The sequence below is a fragment of the Pyrus communis genome, chromosome 11 (assembly GCF_041283825.1).
Source record: "Pyrus communis isolate YQ-2024b chromosome 11, ASM4128382v1, whole genome shotgun sequence".
Classification (NCBI taxonomy): Eukaryota; Viridiplantae; Streptophyta; class Magnoliopsida; order Rosales; family Rosaceae; genus Pyrus; species Pyrus communis.
Window position 1 is genome coordinate 11,553,956 of NC_142575.1, and position 19,988 is coordinate 11,573,943.

Genomic DNA, 19,988 nt, shown 5'->3' on the forward strand with positions numbered 1-19,988 from the left:
GAAGATTTTTTATTGTATCCGGAACACGGTGTATTATAAAACAAGTGGTTGAATGTTTGGAAAATTAAAAATTAAAAAAATTTGTCCACTTGTATTATGACACGTGGTGTATTGGGTTATGTTTCAATAACATAAACAAATCTAAATATTTTAAGGATGGTGATATCCACACACATCTTTTTTACCTTTTAAACATCTCATGTTAATTTCTGTCATTTATCTTCTTTAATTCATTCAATCTAAAGGTCGAAAATTGAAAATATGAATTAAAAACGATGTCTGAGAGATAAAAAGAGATGTGTAGATCGTATCATCCTATTTTAATCTATTTGTTCACATAAACTAGAGAGGCAACTAAATGCATTTGTGTGCTATTTTTTGTGTAATATGTGATTTTACTAAATACATTTGTGCGATTTTTATCTGTTTGGTAATCTAATCTAATGTTAGTTTCTGTTAGTACTTCATCAAAGACGACAGTTGAGTACACGAACTCATTTTATAAAATGTTTTAAATTAGTGATTTGGCTACAAAATTTATATGTTATACAATTACATATATTCACATGAATTATATCCAACCGTTAAATGATAATTGTTTTAAATACATGTAAGTATTGTAGTTGTGCCTTAAATTAGGATGTGACCTTTGGAATGTGGGGTACTTTGATCTAATTATTATTATTTTCTTTAATTTTATGATTTTGGCTTCTAGCTTATGTGTCATGTACATGTCTTTATATGTTAAATTAATAGAAGGATCCTTTATTTAACCAGATGTAGCAAAATATAGATAAATGCACTAGACCTAAAGATAAAAACTTAATTAACTTTTTATTTCAACTCAATAAACACAATTCATAATTTGTTCTACTAAACTTACATGAGTGGAGTTTCTAGAACTTTGTCATCTAATTGATAATTTTTTTCTCTCACGATAATTTAAAAAAAGCACACCAGCCATCAAATTAACAAGAATACAAGCAACCAAATGCACTAGCCCAGCACTTATTTTAATTTTATAATTAAACAAGAAAAACAATGATTAAGTGCATAATTTAATTTAATTAGGAGATGAGGGAGAGGCCACTGCTGAGCAAATCATTGGCCAAAATTTGGTTTGCAGCCTCAGAAGGATGAAAGCCATCCCAAAAGACATACTCAGACGCATTGGCGCAGGTCCCTACTGAGTCTGCATTGCACAGTATTGCTGTTTCTACCAGCCCTGTTCCACAACAAGCCCTCCTTGCCTCCGCAAACCCTGTCAATATCAGTCACTAGTTAGGGCGACAATTCGTGTCGATGGGTCGTGTTCGTCTCATTGAACTGTCAGCCCAAATTTTTGTTCGAAATTTCGAATGGATCCATTTATATTGTATCTTATGGGCCCAAGAAGAAAAACTAATCAAGAACTATCCGTCGCATTATACTATCAAGTATAACGTCATGTGATAAGAGAAATGGATATGCTACGTGTTTCATGTGAGTTTCTCTCTGGCAAAAAATAATGAGGTAGATGTATGCAAAAGTATAATTATCATCTCAATCCATGTGTCATATGATAATAATCATATGTCTTATACTTTTGGCAGTTGTTTTGCATCCGGATTGTCTCCTATATCATCAACGCCATACAATAATACATCAGTGGTGTTATCTTCACATCCAATTTTACTTTTTACACACATTTCTCAATTTTTGACAGTCGAATAAAATCAACTAAAGAAGACCAAAGAATAAAAATTAACATGAAGTATGTGAGAGATAAAAAAAAAATGTGTGAACAGCACCACCCTAAAATATAACACATCTGCCACAATACTTTCATTAGACATCAATTGATGTGGCAGATTATATAATGATCTTCTTCTAGAAATAATTGAGGTTAATTAAAAATAGGCTTTTTAGCCAAAATGGTCTTTGAGATTTACATAACTCCTCACCTTAGTTCCTGAGATTTGAAATCGATAGAATTGGTCATTGAGTTTGTTCACAATCAATCATTTTGATCATTCCGTGAAAAATCTCCATAAAAGAAGGATGAAATGACAAAGATACCCTCAATTTTTGTCAAATCATTTTGGCTTATTAGTTATTGAGGGTAATTTTGTTATTTTGATCTTTATTTAGTATAATTTTTCACTGAGGGACCAAAAAGATTGATGATGGACAATCTCGGAGACCATTTCTATTAATTTCAAATCTTATGGACCAAAGTGAGGAATTAGGCAAATTTGAAGGACTATTATAGCTAAAAAAAAAACCATAAAAATGTAACTACTTTAGTTCGTCATCATCTTAGTAGTATTTTTCACTTTCAATGCTACAAATGCAGGGCCTGGCTCTGAGGAAAGCCGAACGAGGCGGTCACCTAAGGCACCACATTGAATGTAGCCCCCACATTGTTTAGTATATATAATACTAAAATTTATTCTTATCGCTCATGCTAGCACATTGTGTGTTAAGCTGCAAAGGTCGTCCCTAGATCGATTTTGAAAGAAAAGTCAAATTTTATCGTTTCTGTCCCCTGGATTTACTTTAAGAAGTTTTGTTTAAGCTAATTTTGGTGCATGGCTAACTTTAAACCAAATAAAGGCTCTTCTTCTTCACGTACCATTTTCGGCAGGCTTTGTGACAAGGTCATGGAGCGGTTGGTAGATATCTAAGACGACCAACTTGAGACCAGAGAGGCCATTTTGCAAGCTCTGAGATGTGGCGTTGAGCTTGTTATTGAATGAGATTGCATTATTGTTGAGTTTATCCACGCACTCATTGCTGTGCGACCCAAATATAGTGATGGCCGCCGGCAGGCATCCAAGTGGTGGCAATGTGGTCACTCCTATTCTCCTTGCTCCCAATGCATACAGATGCTGTAACAAACCATTTTCATTAGTTTCTTGATGGTTAGGGTTTACAGTAATTGTCACCATTTTTAGTTACTATACTTCATAAGATAATTGAAGGACAAACGACAATATTTCTCTTGTAGTTTGAATTTGATTTCAATTTGGTCATAATTATATTTTCAATTAAGGGCAGAGCGAGAAATTTTCAATGGAGTTGTGCTTAGATCTCTTAGTAGACTATTATATGCGATTTTAGTCTACTAAGAGGTCTCACGGTAGCCTTGTCTCTAGCTACGCCGCCATTGGTTTCAATTGTTTCCCCTTAGAAATAGTCCAGTCTAAGACAATGAAGGGTAAGAAACAAGGCTTTAGTTTGCTATTGGCTTGAATTGGGTCCAAATTGAAATCCGTTAACTTAAGAGATTTTTCTCTAATTTTCACTATTAGGAGAGGTCCAATTTCGAATCTCCTCTTCCGTTCTTTAATCAAAAGGTATGGAGTGGAATTGTGATCTACCTGAATGAATGTTGCATAAGATTGCATGAGAATGTCAGAGAACTGGTTGGGCGTATAGGCCTTGTAAAGAAGAGGATCAATGTAGTAGTTCTGAAGAAAGTCACTGCTCCCAGCACCAACAAGGTAGATTGCATCAGATATTATTGAAGTAAAATTGGCTTTATTTCCTGCTGCAATTCGCACCACCTTGTTTTGGTATTCCTTGTAGTACTTCAGCTGCTGATTTAGTGAAATTGCATTCTGCATGTAAACACCAAGATTTACACACGAAAAATTAAAAAATCATACTACAATGTTCATGTGTGAGAAATTACAGAGATCTTCTAGCTAGTTAAAATTGCAATTGTTAATTTCTTTTTACATATAATTTTGCTGTATACTCGTAATAGCCAGAACCAGCTGAGCCAAAATTGGCACCAATCAAGAGGTTTTTTCCATTGGCTTCTTTGCTAAGATAAGCTGGAGGGTAAGAAGTAAATCCAAGGTTTTCAGCTGCAGTCAAAGAAAACAAAACAAGAAAGAAAAAAAAAAGCCAATTAGTGGACTAAAAAAATATTGTCTAAAAATGAGACTTGAGAAATGCATGGCGATTCTAAGATATAACTAGTTCCAGATGCAAGTTAGGCTAGTTAGTGAGTTGGTCAGCGAATGCAATGTACCAATTCCCTTGCACCTAAGTTTGAATCTTTCTTTCTGTAAATTAGAGCAGATTAGAATATAAAAATACCAGTGAAGTCTGAAGCAAGCTTTCCATTGCAGAACCTCCCAGTTGGCTTGTGATTGACAAAGTCTCTTCCATAAGGAGGGAAGTTGGCTTTGATCAGGGTGTAGAGGTGGTTGTTGTTACCAGCATCCACAACTGAGTCCCCAAATACGAACATTGCAGGAACCAAAGGCTGCCCATTTGCCTGCAGAGAAAGTGCTATAATCACAAGAAGAAAACAAACTAATGATCCCATTTTCTCTCTCGTCAGAAGTGGGATGGTGGATTTATGAAGAGCTTTGAAACAAATATATACACACACACAGAGACACACACACACACACATACATACATACATACATACATACATACATATATTGTTATTATTATTATTACAGTGGAATGCTTAACATTGGAGTGTGAATTTGCTCATGGGTTATGAGTTGAGCAATTTAGAAGTGCTAAACAGACTACCTAATTGGGGATATCAACCACCAATATATTTAATTGGGGAAAAGGAAAAACCAAACTCACCCTCTTGACATTGTAACAGATACACAACTTTTTAGGGGTAAAAAGGTCTTTTGACTCCAAAATCCATGCATGTTATCCATGTATAGGACTACCCAAAATCAATTTAACTGCAGAATAAAGGGGTGGTTCGTGGAGTGTCTTAATGAAGTGTGTTCTTTGAGCTGTCATAGCTTCTAATACACATTGGCATGCAGCTGAATTATACAGACATACATACAGCTGCAAACCAGTTGCAGGCCATTTCTTTTGTTCTTTCAGTTTTGTATTGTGTGCCATATTACCAATTTCAATGGCAGTTCTTCAATCACTTTCAAACCCCCATTGTCGAATTCAATCGTCTTTGAACTTTACAACATCTGAATCACACAGCTTTTCAGACTCAGCGTTTACTGGCACCTGTCGTAGCTATAATTTTTGTTCTTTTTAAATTCAGTTTGGAAGCCAATTTGGTCTTTGTTAATTGTTACATGCGGCAATATTTTCAATGTGGACAAGGATGTTATTTTACTTAGAGAGGTTATATTCACACTCCAAATTACTTCTCTCACATCCTTTTAATTTTTTAATATTTTTCTATCAAGTGTTAGTGGTGTGTAGAAAATATTAAAAAATTAAAAATATGTGGAAGAAGTAAATTGGGGTATGTGAATATAATCTCTCTTTTACTAAATGTAATAATTTCAGCTCATTGATAAACCAAAACTTTTTTCCAAAATTAAAGAGAGGAGCAAGAGAAGATTGCAAAAAACCAATATTCATACCCTATAATTGATGAACCAAAACCCACCAACATTATTAAACTCAAGATAAGAACCACATACGGCTACACTTCAATTTATGTCACATATAAAAATTAAGCCCCACAATATGACTCGTGAATATCTGGTCGGAGCATTGGGAAACGAATTAGGAACATGTAAATCATATTTAGAAAAATCTTATAGAAATTGAAACACAGTTCGGGGTTAATAAGACATAATATTTGGGATATTTAGTTTTAAAATACATATATGTTGTAAATATTATTATTCTATGAATGTGATTGTGTAAATTTAGTGTAGGAATCCCAATAGGATTTGGAGACCGACTCCTCATAAGCTATATTAATTATAAGACAAGAAAACTCATTATAATTAGTATAAATAAAAGCATAAAATAACTCAAGTTAAATTAACTTAAAGTTTAGTTTACAACAGTTCAATTTGTTTGTTTAAATTGGTGTATCCACTTGTGCAAAATGAGGCAAAATGTAAATATCTAGTTTTGTAAAAGGCCATGAGTGCCATGTGTTGAGTGATCCATGAAATTAGATAGAAGTGTGTCTAAGATGAAATGTAGTGTTTTATGTGGTCCCAAGTTAAGGCCTTTCAGTTAATGTAAAGCAAGTTAGTGCTCTTTTTCGAATAGAGAAGAAATATTCCTCTGCAAAGTTTCTGCAAGAGAGAAAACAAAAAACCATTCATTTCTCCAGTTTTGTTCATCTTTTGTTTTCTGTCCAGCTCCCTCTAGATCAAAACTCATTGATTCAAGTTACACTAACATGGCCTCAGAGCCTAGTTGGATCTAACAATCTGTGACGTTATCGAGCTCAATCGAAGCTCTCTTGAAACTCTGTGAAGGTTGTCGATTCAGATCAAAATCATGTCTGGATCTGGAGGCTCGGAAGTGAGGACTCCAATCTTCTCTGGTGAGAACTACGAGTTCTGGAGAATCAAGATGGTGACAATCTTCAAATCGCATGGGTTATGGAATCTGGTGGAGAAGGGAGTTAAAACGTCTGATTCGAAGAAGAAGAAGAAGACTAAAGGATCATCGGAGGATGATGGAGATGAAGAAATGTCAGCTGTGTTGATGCAAGAAGCAAAGGCTTTGGGAATCATTCAGAATGCAGTCTCGGATCAAATCTTCCCTTGAATCGCCAATGCCGAGTCAGCAAAGATGGCATAGGATTTTTTGTACGGAGAGTATCATGGTGGTGATCAGGTACGATCTATGAAATTGCAGAATCTTAGAAGAGAATTTGAATATGCTAGGATGCGAGATGATGAGTCTTTGTCTAGCTATCTTACACGGTTGAATGATCTAATTAATCAGATGAGAACATTTGGTGAATCTCTGTCGAATGAGAGACTAGTGCAGAAGGTCCTGATTAGTCTTAGTAAACCTTATGATTCTATCTGTTTGGTTATAGAAAATACAAAGTGTCTAGAGACTGTAGAATTGCAGGAAGTAGTTGCAATCTTAAAGAGTCAAGAACAACGGTTTGATTTGCATATGGTTGATGCAAATGAGAGAGCATTCTCTTCACTCTCCGTGAATCCAAAGGAGCAGAACAAGAGTGGTGGTCATTCTGGTTCATTTAGATTTCAGAGAAATTGGAATTCTAAAGGCAAGAAATGGGAATCAAAACCCAAATTTCAGCAGAAATCTTCTCTGCACAATTATCATAATGCAAATGCATCTCAGTCAATTGGTCAGGAGGTTGCAAAGCCTCAGTGCAAGGTGTGCTCTAAATATCACTTTGGTGAGTGTAGATACAAAGGGAAACCAAAGTGTTTCAATTGTGATAAATTTGGGCATTGGGCTAGAGAGTGTACTGTAGGCAGGTCAGTGCAAAAGGCAAATAATGCAAGTCAATTGGAGATGACAGGGAATCTGTTTTATGCAAACAACACTGTCACAGAACCAAAGGTGAATGGAGAGTGGTATATAGATAGTGGTTGTAGCAATCACATGACAGGAAATGTAGATTTGCTTGTTGAGGTTAGAACCAATGTAGCTGGTAAAGTTTAAATGCCAACTGGAGATCTTGTGAATGTTGCAGGAATGGGATCTTTGGTTATTGATACAAATAAAGGGAGAAAGTATGTTAGAGAAGTAATGTATCTTCCCGGGTTAAAGGAAAACTTACTCAGTGTTGGTCAAATGGATGAACATGGATACTTCTTGGTGTTTGGAGGTGGAATGTGCAATGTGTATGATGGTCCATCACTGGAATGCTTGGTTATGAGAGTGAAGAAGAAAGTGAATAGGTGTTATCCACTGACCTTGTTCTCTGAGAATCAAATGGTGCTGAAAGCTAGTGTCACTCACTCTACTGAGACTTGGCACAGGAGACTTGGACATTTACACTTTGGTGGTCTCAAACAATTGAGAAACAAAGAAATGGTACATGGTTTGCCACAGCTTGCAGACTACAATGGAGTCTGTGAAGGTTGCCAATTTGGTAAACAGCACAGAGAAGAATTCCATAGAAATCAAGTGTATAGAGCAACTGCTCCACTTGAGCTGATTCATGTTGATTTGTGTGGACCTATGAAGACTGAGTCAATTGCTGGAAATAAGTATTTCATGCTGCTGATAGATGATTTTACCATAATGATTTAGGTCTATTTCTTGAGATATAAGTCAGATGCATTCAATTGTTTTAAGAAATTCAAAGTTATGGCAGAATTACAAAGTGGTTTCAAGATTAAGACTCTGAGAAGTGACAGAGGAGGGGAGTTCAAGTCTTCAGAATTTGATCAGTTCTGTGAAAAGGAAGGAATACAAAGACAATTTACTCTTGCATATACTCCACAACAAAATGGAGTAGTGGAGAGAAAGAACAGAACAGTGATTGAAATGGCGAAATCTATGTTGCATGAGAAGAGGATGCCATATTTCCTCTGGGCAGAAGCTATGCATACATCTGTATATAGTCTAAATCGATGTCCCACAAAGGCTTTGAACAACATCACACCTTTTGAAGCCTATTATGGTAGAAAGCCAGGAATAGCCCATCTGAGAGTGTTTGGATCTCTGTGTTATGTTCATGTTCCAAGTGAAAAGAGACATAAACTTGAACCTAAAAGTTTAAAATGAGTATTTGTGGGATATGCAACTTATGCAACTTGTGAAAAGGGGTATAGGGTATTTGATCCATTATCTAAGAAGTTATTCTTGTCAAGAGACATTGTATTTGATGAAGAAGATGTCTGGAATTGGGAAGAGAACTCAGGGTCAACATTTCTTAATACTGGAAGTTTTATTCACAGTGATATAAGTACATAGAGTAATGACAGAATGGTGTTGTCTCCTACATCACCTATATTATCTCATTCTAGGAGAGCTCCTAATAGTGAAGACTCTGAAACTCAATCCAAGTCACCTATCTTAGGTGAATCTTCAAGCATATCAAATTTAATTGAAGGACAAAATCAAGCATTTGATAATACACCATTGAAGTGGAGGAATCTGAATGAAGTATTGGCTCAATGCAATCTGTGTATCATGGATCCAGAGAAGTATGAGGATGCCAAACAAGATGAGTCTTGGTTAAAAGCTATGGAGGATGAGCTGTTTATGATTGAAAAGAATGGCACCTGGAAGCTTGTTGACAGACCAACTGAAAAACCTGTTATAGGGGTTAAATGGGTCTACAAAACTAAGTTAAATCATGATGGCTCAGTGTTGAAGAATAAAGCAAGGCTGGTTGCAAAAGGCTATGCACAAAAGCCTGGTTTGGACTACAATGAGACTTATGCACCGGTTGCTAGGTTGGATACCATTAGAACTTTAATAGCTTTGGCTGCACAAAAGAGCTGGAAACTGTATCAATTAGATGTGAAATCAACTTTCTTGAATGGAGTTCTACAAGAAGAGGTCTATGTTGAGCAGCCTGAAGGTTTTGTAGTAAAAGGCAAGGAAGAAAAGGTTTACAAACTTCATAAGGCCCTCTATGGTTTAAAACAAGCTCCGAGAGCTTGGTATGGTGAGATTGACAGCTATTTCTCACAGTGTGGTTTCAAGAAAAGCTTGAGTGAACCAACTCTGTATATAAAAGCAAGGGGAGAAGATATTCTGATTGTCTCTATCTATGTAGATGATATAGTCTACACTGGTAGTTGCAAACCAATGCTAGAAGAGTTCAAAGAAGATATGAAAATGAAGTATGAGATGACAGACTTAGGTCTTCTTCACCACTTCCTTGGGATGTGAGTGATACAAACAGATTCCAGCATCTTCATTAATCAGAAGAAGTATGCAAGCTCTTTACTGAGTAAATTTGGTTTAAATGAAGCAAAGACTGTCTCAACTCCTCTGGTAGCTACTGAGAAGCTATCTAAAGATGATGGAAGTGGATCTCCAAGTGATGAATTGTATAGGAGCATTGTGGGAAGTCTTCTATATCTCACTGCTACAAGGCTGGATATAATGTATGCAGCTAGTTTATTGGCCAGATACATGCATTGTCCTACCAATAGACACTATGGAACTGCAAAGAGAGTGCTCAGATACATCAAGGGAACTCTGGATTATGGCTTAGAGTATGTGAAAGGAAGAAAAGCTTGCTTAATTGGTTTATGTGATAGTGACTGGGGTGGTTCATTGGAAGACAGCAAAAGCACATCAGGATATGCATTCTCATTTGGCAGTGGTGTGTTTTCTTGGGCTTCAATCAAGCAAAACTGTGTTGCACTCTCAACTGCAGAGGCTGAATATATAAGTGCATCAGAAGCCACAACACAAGCAATATGGTTGAGGTTTGTTTTGGGAGATTTTGGCAAACTATAGCTACTCATCTTCACTGTTTGGGAGATTTTGGCAAACTGTAGCTACTCCTCTTCACTGTGACAACACATCTGCCATTGCTATCACAAAGAATTCTGTGTTCCATCAAAAGACAAAGCACATTGATAGAAGGTATCACTTTATTAAGGATGCACTGTAAGAAGGAATCATTGATTTGGTGTACTGTCCCACTGAAAAACAGATAGCAGATATCTTCACAAAACCTTTGGCTAAGGATCGATTCAACTATCTTCGAGATATGCTTGGTGTGAAATCAGCTCAAAACTTAAAGGGGAGTGTTGAATTATAAGTATTTGAGCTGAAAAGTTTTAGAATAAGTTTGTTTAAATTGGTGTATCCACTTGTGCAAAATGAGGCAAAGTTTAAATGTCTAGTTTTGTAAAAGGCCATGAGTGTCATGTGTTGAGTGATCCATGAAATTAAATAGATGTGTGTTTAAGATGAAATGTAGTGTTTTATGTGGTCCCAAGTTAAGGCCTTTCAATTAATGTAAAGCAAGTTAGTGCTCTTTTTCGAATAGAGAAGAAATATTCCTCTGCAAAGTTTCTGCAAGAGAGAAAACAAGAAACCATTCATTTCTCCAGTTTTGTTCATCTTTTGTTTTCTGTCCAGCTCCCTCTAGATCAAAACTCATTGATTCAAGTTACACTAACACAATTAACTTAAAATAACTCAAGTTTGTTGGGCCGAAGCTAGCCCGTTTAGCGGCTCATCTAATGCAATAGCAATTGTAAGGTCTCATTGTTTGTCTCAAATTTATAATTAAACCCTAGAGCATCAGCCAAAGCCTTGAACTTGTTTATCTCAGAGCTTGCAACATGTAAACCGACCAACGCATCCGCACCACTTTCACCCTGGTAAGATGAAAACACAAGGAAAAAAAATTTAGCCTTGTGCAACAAGATTACAGTAAGTAAAGTGGATTATCAGTATAACAGGTACAAACCTGTCCACTGTAATGGAACAAGCTTATGTTCCAAAGGGGACTGAAAGCATCTAAGAACTTCAATAAAGCACCTGGCCTCGCTGGAATGGCAAACTGGCAAAGGATCTCATTTTCGATAGAGGACGATCGACCTCCCACCTGAAGCATATACCGGAAACTTATGGGATCAAAATCTTAACTGTGGACCATTTTGGAGAGAAGCCTCAACATGTCATTACTCATCAAATTTTGTTCATGTTTTTGCATCGATTTGATGCTTTTAAAACCCGAGAGATACAATTGGCGTCTATATATTCAGAATGAAAAAACAAAAGGTGAGGAGATTGATTACCAAAAATTGCATATGATCTTTAACTAGTTCCTTATTTGTCAGGTTAACGGTCAGTAGTTGAGCCGACATCATCCGATCCAACATTTCTTCCAACTCCAAAACAGTTTGAAAGCCAACACTGCAACATATATATGACCATATAGACTCAATGAATATGTGGAACAAATGTACTACAAACTTTTTTATTGTTGGATGTAGTTGAAAACAATATTTTAGAACCTACCAACTTTAATAGTTAATAATGTCATTTTATTTTAATTTATTAATATTTCTTACTGTACTGAGAGATAGAAACACTAAGGATTTTCTTTACGAAGAACATAAAGTTAAAGAGTAAGAGGTCCTTGCCTGTACAGAACAAGGCCACTTTCTTTTTTATCATCATATCTGTAGCTTATCTCAAGAATATTCATTGGACCAACCTGCTAGTCAAATGTTGATATAAGCTAGGGTTCAGAATTGATGAATCAATGTTTTTTTTTACCTTATGATAATGATAGGAAGAGGTTCTTTTGAAATACCAGTTCACAAAACTGTTTGAAGCTTCCACGCTTTTCTGGAACAAATGTTGCAAGGAAAACTTCGCATCTCCTACCAACATCGGCTAGTTGAGATACCAATCTTAGTCTGTCAAAGTTCATGTTAGCTCCACTACTTATAGCAACAACATTTTCACCCTTCAGTCCATAATATTTGCAATATGCTTCTGCTCCAGCGATGGCTACAGCGCCTGCCGGTTCAAGTATGCTCCGTTTTTCCTCAAACATATCCTGCAGCAGAAGCACACGAGCTAAAATACAACTAAAGTAGTAGATTGGAATCTCTAAACACAGTCTAAGTAGAAGACATTAAAATAAAACATGATTAGTTGAAACTTTAATGAGTATAAATTAAGATAAAATTAAGACTCACTTTTATTGATGCACAAACGGCATCACGACTAACAAGAACTACTCCATCAATGAGTTCTCTGCATAACCGAAAAGTTTCTTCCCCAACCTTTTTTACTGCTATTCCATCTGCAAATCCTCCCACTTTCTCCAACATAATTCTCTGACCATGATGTATGGATAGTGCCATTGCGTTTGCATCGGATACCTCTACCCCAATTATCTTGACCTGCATGATTATGAAACCAATTAAGTCATGCAAGCACCAAAGATTAATTGCGGACGAGCATCTTGATAAATGACTATGATTTCACATAAGAGGCTAGGATCGAGTATGTGAAGATAGATCATTACATTGAGCATCAAATAATACACATTTAAAAGGAGATATATATATATATATTGACAATAAAAACATTATCTTATTAACACATGCCAACACATGCTACGTAATTCATTAGGCTAGATATATATCTTACACACACATACATATACCACACATACATCTGCCACACATACATATACGTCCTAGTATGAAATTCTGAAATCATTTCAAAAACATTTGGATTTGAAACTTCCCCTCCCATAAACTAGTATAATAGTTTCGAACTCTCCCTCTCTCCTTAATAACAATTTTTTTTTTTTTTTGATTGAAAAAACACAAACCTCGGGGCGAACTCTCTTGACATAGGAAGCAATTCCAGCTATAAGTCCACCACCACCAACAGGCACAAAGATTGCATGCAATGGACCTTGAATTTGACGCAGAATCTCCATTCCTATAGTTCCTTGGCCAGCTATGACATCTGGATGGTCAAAAGGGTGCACAAATATTAAGCCTTCATCTTTAGCCCTTTGTTGTGCATATGCTTGGGCTTCATCATATGAGTCACCCACAAGCACTACTTGTCCACCTAACTTCTCCACTGTTTTCCACTGAACAGAAAAGGAAAACCACAAATCAGATTCGTGATAATTAGAGAATTACATTTTAGTCAAAAACTAGATTAGCATAACACTTCACTTTAGTCTATAAGATTTGAAATAAAAGTGGTCCTTAAGTTTGTTCACCACCAATGGTCATTCCGTGAAAAATCTCTGTTAAATAAAAACTCAAATGACAAAATAACCTCAACCTAATAAACAATGGGCCAAAATGATTTGACAGAATTTGAGAATATTTTTGCCATTTTAGTCTTATTTAATGGAGATTTTTCACGGAATGACCAAAATGATTGACGGCGGACAAACTCAAGGAGCATTTCTACAGATTTTAAATCTCAAGTACCAAATTGAGGAGTTATACCAACCTCATAGACTATTTTGGCTAAAAAACTTTTTTAATTTTGTAAAACTTGTGTGTTTGAGAGAGAGTGAGAGAGAGAGAGAGAGAGAGAGAGAGAGAAGATGTCACACTTTGATTTCAGGAGTTGTAATGGGCATGATAATCACAGCAGTGCAACCAAGTTTTTGTGCTGATAGTGCAACTCCTTGAGCATGATTCCCTGCTGATGAACAAATAACACCCATTGCCAATTGTTTTGTGGAAAGCTTTGCCATCATATTGTAAGCTCCTCGAATTTTAAAGGAGAAAATCTGCATGCATTATCAACTACCTCAATTAGACACACACAGAAAAAAAGGCATTTTTATTGAAATTTTAGGAAGTAGTACTAGTAGTAACTTCGTTTTAGTCAGACATACCATTTATATTAGTCGTTGGTTGAATGCTTTTAATGGCACCTAATAAAATAAGGCTCTATGCAGCACAACTCTTAGCCATCAGATTTCTTTTGAACGGTTTAGATTAAAAGGAGGGGTTGGGAGGGAACAAAAATAGGAAGGGAGATAATCCAAGTCCAAAAAATGTACACCTAATATGACATTATTGGACCGAAACACTAATGTGGCAATAAACTCATTCGATGTAAGACCTTTTCCTACTTAGGGCCTTTGTGTCCAGCTTGCCTAATATATAGGTTTCAAAGAGAAATTATTCATATTAGTTGTAATTATTCTTGTTTCTAACAAGATGTCGTGAACTACTGTGGCAAAAGAATCTAGGCAGGACTCGCTGTAATTTAGTCCGCTGGGACATGTGCGAATTTGTACCGCCTATCAAGCCAGAATCCAAATATATAGTCCCTGTCGTTTTTATTTTAAATAATAACCAACAGAAATAAAGTATATATACCTGTCTGTATAATTACACTTCTATTATTTGTTTACTTAACGAACCAATAATAAAGTATTTGGTTCAACGCTATAATCGTGCTTATATATATGTACTATGATTTAAAGATCCTTATTAGAAGATATTTTTTAAGTTGTTTTAAGATTCAGAAAAGAAAAAAAATCTACCATCCGCTGCCACTCTATCATGTAATCTTTTATCGGGTGGAGATGAAAAAAGTTTAGGTTCTACCATAAAATGAATTGGCAATATGGGAAGTAACCTAACTCACTTATAAGCCCATGCAAGATCTCTCCTCCTATCAATATGAAATTCATTCTCAACATGAGAATACATACTATAGAGTTCTGTAATACTTCAAATGGATTATAAACGACTTATAGCACTCAAACTGTGAACTTGACAACGTATTATTTTCTGGATACAAACGATAGTAAGAAAAGGAGAACCATACATAGAACCTCATATGTAGGATGAATCTCCTAACAACTTGATATACAAGCCCCTCGAAGCACCGTAGAAATGATTATTAAAACGGAACTCTATGTACTGATGTTAGTTTAGAACAAAAATTAGTAGTGAATCCATATTTATCGGCTAACCTATTCCGACATAGAAAAGAGTGATGACTAATTCACTAGACCCTCTGACATAGCGTGGACTAATTGAATGTCACTGGACCAAATGGTTACAACAGAATGCATACGAGGAAATATCATGTGCCAAATGCAAAACTAAACAAAAGGAAGAATATTCTTACAGGTTGTAGGTCCTCTCTCTTGAGCCAAATATTAACATGAAGCTTGTCAGAGAGCTTGGAAGCATAGTCCAACGGAGACTCAATGGCAACATCATAAACTTTAGAGGTCAAAATCTTTGTCAAGTAACTCATGGCATCGTGAATATCATCACTACTTCCTTCTCCTTCCACTAACTTATCAGGCACTGCTCCAAGAAACCCACTGTCGTACTGTAATGTCTCCGGCGCCACTATCTTCAACTCCTGCGGGGTCGTTTTGAAGGGACTGAGTGGTAGTTTGGAAGGTTTGATGGAGATCACTTCAGCAGCTGGATTTGTTAGTAAAGCAGTGGTGATGCATGGTGATTGGTTTTTTATGAGGTGTGGGAAGAATGTTGATGATGAACCATGCTGCCGTACGTTTGTACGGAACAGAGGTGAGGAGGGTGAAGGAGTCCGGCTGCAGAGAGTCTCCATATTTATAAAAAAAAAAAATGAAACAGACAGAAGAAGAGAGACAGACGAATTAATAGAAGAAGAACTAATGCTACTGTGTTAGTATATTTGAGAAGGATTTGGGAACTTTGGAGAGTTGGTGTCATTATATAAAGCCAATGCTAGCAAGCCACAGTAACACAGTAATATTTCCTCTGTCTCTCTTGTGTCATTATATATCAAATTTTCAAAGAAATGTTTTTTTTTTTACTTCAGACTCATTAGAGAAAAATTAAACTTATATTATAAAACCAAATAAATATCACAACTACTAAATAGAAAATGCCAGAAATTTCATATTTTTGTAATACATTTATGTATCATCTTATGTGTACATGTCACGTCAATTAAATCATCATATTTATTACCATTGGATGAGTTTAAACCACGTTAATTAGATCACCCAAAGCCACCATATTAATTACGGTTGGATTAATTTAAATTTCGAGATATGTGTAGTGGATAGACACAAATCTCAAAATTTAAACTCATCCAACGATAATAAGTCGGGTGGAGCATTACCACCACTTGAGAAAGAATTTTTCCAGTGTGTCAATAACACGACTCGGTACACTAAGCATAATAATACAATTGGTTGGATTTTTTTTTTTTTTTTCAAGTTCTCAACCAATTTGGGTTATTACACTTGGCGTACCGGACCGTGCTCCTAACATACTGAAAAATCTCTCTACTTGAGGGTGGTGAGAGAAAATACACCCTTATTTCATTAAATGTTAATTATATGCATCACTTGCCGTATCAGATGATATATTAATATAATATAAATGTATTAAGGGTGATCTACCTAACATTTCTCATAATCAATCAGAAAAAAGGCAAGTGAATAAATGAATATTCTTTTTTACAATTGATCCCATGAAGCAAAAATGTTACTTTTATCATATTTTTCATGCCACATTTGAATTGCCTTTTTAATAAAGATAGAGCCCACAACACATGTGGGTCCCATTTCTATTAAAGAGGTGGTATAAATGTGGTGAGTGTAGCATAACTCTCTCATGAAATGTTTTACTCTAGAAAATTGTTAGAAAAAAACACATTTTTGTACCATATTGGTATATCATTTGGTGTGGTGAGTGATGTGTACCATATTGGTATATCATTTTTTTTGACACACATTTTGTAAAGCTATTGGATTAAGTGATAGTCATTTTATTGTTTCTTTGCAGAACCGTATTTGTCTATTTTTTTCACTACAAATGAATGTGTTAATAGTTTTGGATTTGTCTAAAATTTTGCAAGGATGATCTATGAATAATGAATTGAAATATAAACAGTTTAGATCTTGGAAAAGAGTTACGAAATGTACCATACAATATGGGTGTCAACATGTGTGTCTACAAATGAGTATCCCCTGATCTTAACACACATATGTGTGTGTGTGTGTGTGTATTCATTTACTTCCGTTTGGTTGGGTGTCAAAAGAAAACGAATGTTAATTTATAGACAAAAATGTAAATTCCAGACTGAACATGAACTACGCTGAAAAAAAAATAGGTGTGTAAAGAGTATGCTAGTGCAAGATTGAATATGAACCTTCAAAAAAAAAAAAAAAGGATAGGTGTATATATAAAGAGAATGGTAGTGTAAAAAAGGAAATGATGGGTTTAAAAGTTTCATTTCTTGTTCTAGTACTAGGGAGGGAGGGAAAAGATAAAGGATGGTGGTGGGGGAAGAAAATGAACGATATAAGTTGTTTTTTTTTTTTTTAGTACATCGATATTTTTGCATTAGGAAAAAGAGAAGTTAGGCTAAGTTACACAATGAGCAGCCTAATTTGGTATGAATTCATCATCCACGAGATTTGAATCTAAAATCTCTCACTTTTAAACGAAGATAAATAACACCAAACCGTAGTACTAAGTGACAAGTTTTTTTATTCTACAGAAAATTAGGTTTTGTGCTGGTGTTGTTCAAAAATATTATCATAAATTTTAAGTAATATGTACTCTTTTATATTTTCATGTAATAAAATATAAAAAAAAAATTAATTAAATTGGTGGGTGAACTTAGACTCGGTTTTGTGTTTAAATAGAAAGACTCTATTCAGATTCGCCATTGAAATCGATGGAGTCAATATACCGACTTTTGACCAACCGAAATTATTAATTCATTATTCAATGAGGTCGATTAGTGGCACGATGGGGACGAGGTCTTGGAACTCCTGGTGCACCAACCCTGCTTTTATTTCTTCTACCTTTCGCAGTTTTGTTGGGTTACAAATATTTTACCATTGATCAGCATATTTTAACACCAAATGTTGCTTCGCATCAACTTCTCTTGTGACTTGTGAGTTGAGCTAGTCCACGGTCCTCACGGAAAATAATAAAAGAATCGTACCAATCATGTATACGTATAATAATATAATCATGCATACATACCATGACATGACAAGGAATCTAAATACCATGTCTCTAACTATATTTTCTAGAACGCCAAATTGTGCTTCCTACGTTTTTTAATAATATAATCCAAAAAAATAATAATATATGTATCTATGTATGTATGTAAAATCCAAAAATCGAAACATTACACACACAAACTAAAGTTGGAGTTTCTTTTTGGGGGAGGGGGTGGTGGGAATACCATGGTCATCACAGCGACATCACAATCAACATTGCCGCACCATCATTTATTCCCGTTGGTGTAAATATGTCTCAAAAAAATTATATTTATTGTTTTGGTCTTTCAAAACAGTTTTTTAAATGACCACCACTCATCAGTCAATGCAAGAAAATATGGCAAAAGGTATGTCTGTGAATGGAGATTAGCTCCGAATTGATAATCTAACTATGAAAGTAGCAAGAGAAATTTTTCATTTTGCTCGAAATACGAGAAGGTACATCACGTTTTATTAAATAAGTAGCGGGAAATTTTATTTTTATTGTGCTTCTGGTATAGTAAAACATGATGTATCACTTCGTGTTTCGGACACATTAAAATATCTCTCGCACAACCCTAATATACAAACTAGCAGCAGCCTTTACAAGGCAAGTTTTACGAATTACAACAAGAGACAATATCCGATAATCAAGTCCTACAATCAAGGTCTTATACTAGAAAAATAATCACAACATCAATCAACGAATATTTACAATTAATACAAGAATTTCAATAAGAGCAGTGACATATCAACTATGTTGGAGGCTTTTTATACTTGCAAAAAAATTTATATTTTTAGTAAAAAAATCTAATGATAAAATAGTCTAAAATTAATATCAAATACTTCGAAACATCATAAAAAATCTTCCATACTTTTTTCATGCGTTTGTTAATGGATATCACCGGTCAATATTTTTGAGTGTGAAAATCGTATATTTTAATTTCCCTGGATGGCATCACTGGTGATTTGAAATTTGATTCTTTGATACTCGAGGATTCCGAAATAGGTTATAGTTCCTCAGTTAGTTTTGGAATTACCTCCCCTTTTCTTCCTTTTAGACGCTGGTAAAATATATGTTAACTAGAGTTGCATGCATGGAGATTGGGTGTTACTGATCTGACCAAAACTATGCTGATCTAATGGTAAAAACTCCGAGCGAAGTTAAAAGAGTCTCGTTCGATGCCTAGGATTGGGTTGGCTTGATAATCCATTAGATTTAATAAATGTTAAATAGAAATATGAATGTCAACTTGTGCATAAAATTAAAATATACGATTTTCTATTTGCAGACGGAGTGGAAGAATTCAGAGATAAACTTTGTACGTAGGCGGTTAAAATGAGGTTCGCATTTGTATATGTGAAGAATGATAGTGTTGATTGGAAAAGAGTTACGGTTGTATGTAATAAGAAATATTCTCAAGGTTGTTAGTGGAGTGTCGTGTTAACAATTTTTTTATATTAAAAGGTTGATTAATGTACACACTTGCACGTGCCGTCTTCTTGGAAAAAAAAAAAAAACAGAAACAATCCTGAATCTCATTTCAAATTAGAGATTGACCAAAACCTTTCATTTCTTGCAGATATTTATCACATTTGGTGGGGTTTTTCTCATCTCTTTGTCATGCCCGTCTGAAATAAATCCTTCCATTTTTAAGTTACACCTTAGCAAAATGAAAGCTCGAATGATACCTCATATTTTTCTCTCCCTATCCACTATACACAATCTTGTATCTAACTTCCACATGTGTGTCATGTGACAAATTAGTAACAAATTAGGCCCACAGCAACACAAATGACCCAAAACATGTGCAAACTA

At 35.3% G+C, this 19,988-nt stretch overlaps 2 protein-coding genes across 5 annotated transcripts; both read right to left on the minus strand.

Annotated features, from left to right (window-relative positions):
- Positions 1-809: 809 nt before the first annotated feature.
- Positions 810-4,358, minus strand: LOC137743874 (GDSL-like lipase/acylhydrolase superfamily protein). The gene is made up of 5 exons (XM_068483808.2): positions 4,090-4,358; positions 3,724-3,854; positions 3,363-3,602; positions 2,615-2,870; positions 810-1,261 (listed from the first exon to the last, which is right to left on the minus strand). Exons 1-5 carry the CDS (start codon positions 4,319-4,321, stop codon positions 1,068-1,070), a joined length of 1,053 nt encoding a protein of 350 aa, XP_068339909.2. The 5' UTR covers positions 4,322-4,358; the 3' UTR covers positions 810-1,067.
- Positions 4,359-5,706: 1,348 nt separating this feature from the next.
- On the minus strand, positions 5,707-15,853 carry LOC137743034 (threonine dehydratase biosynthetic, chloroplastic-like). 4 transcript variants are annotated; one of them, XM_088680442.1, is made up of 10 exons: positions 15,295-15,853; positions 13,757-13,936; positions 13,007-13,276; positions 12,363-12,569; positions 11,972-12,220; positions 11,799-11,875; positions 11,451-11,568; positions 11,120-11,257; positions 10,846-11,027; positions 5,707-5,758 (listed from the first exon to the last, which is right to left on the minus strand). In XM_088680442.1, the coding sequence occupies exons 1-9, from the start codon at positions 15,748-15,750 to the stop codon at positions 10,887-10,889; spliced, it is 1,836 nt and encodes a 611-aa protein (XP_088536568.1). In that variant the 5' UTR covers positions 15,751-15,853; the 3' UTR covers positions 5,707-5,758; positions 10,846-10,886. The 4 variants fall into 4 exon arrangements, with proteins under 4 accessions (XP_088536568.1, XP_088536570.1, XP_088536567.1 ...); XM_088680444.1 differs by having other exon boundaries at positions 11,799-11,872; positions 15,295-15,852; XM_088680441.1 differs by lacking the exon at positions 5,707-5,758 and having other exon boundaries at positions 10,682-11,027.
- Positions 15,854-19,988: the final 4,135 nt, after the last annotated feature.

What these genes read in the sequence shown, in the direction of transcription:
- LOC137743874 (XM_068483808.2), bottom strand. Translation starts at nt 4,321, where the DNA reads ATGGGATCATTAGTTTGTTTTCTTCTTGTGATTATAGCACTTTCTCTG. An exon ending in AGTATACAGCAAAATTATAT is followed by an intron (nt 3,603 to 3,723) that starts GTAAAAAGAAAT and finishes GTTTACATGCAG; the next exon opens with AATGCAATTTCACTAAATCA. An exon ending in CTTATGCAACATTCATTCAG is followed by an intron (nt 2,871 to 3,362) that starts GTAGATCACAAT and finishes GGTTTGTTACAG; the next exon opens with CATCTGTATGCATTGGGAGC.
- LOC137743034 (XM_088680442.1), bottom strand. Translation starts at nt 15,750, where the DNA reads ATGGAGACTCTCTGCAGCCGGACTCCTTCACCCTCCTCACCTCTGTTC. An exon ending in AGAGAGAGGACCTACAACCT is followed by an intron (nt 13,937 to 15,294) that starts GTAAGAATATTC and finishes TAATGCATGCAG; the next exon opens with ATTTTCTCCTTTAAAATTCG. An exon ending in AGTGGCCTTGTTCTGTACAG is followed by an intron (nt 11,569 to 11,798) that starts GCAAGGACCTCT and finishes TATATGTTGCAG; the next exon opens with TGTTGGCTTTCAAACTGTTT.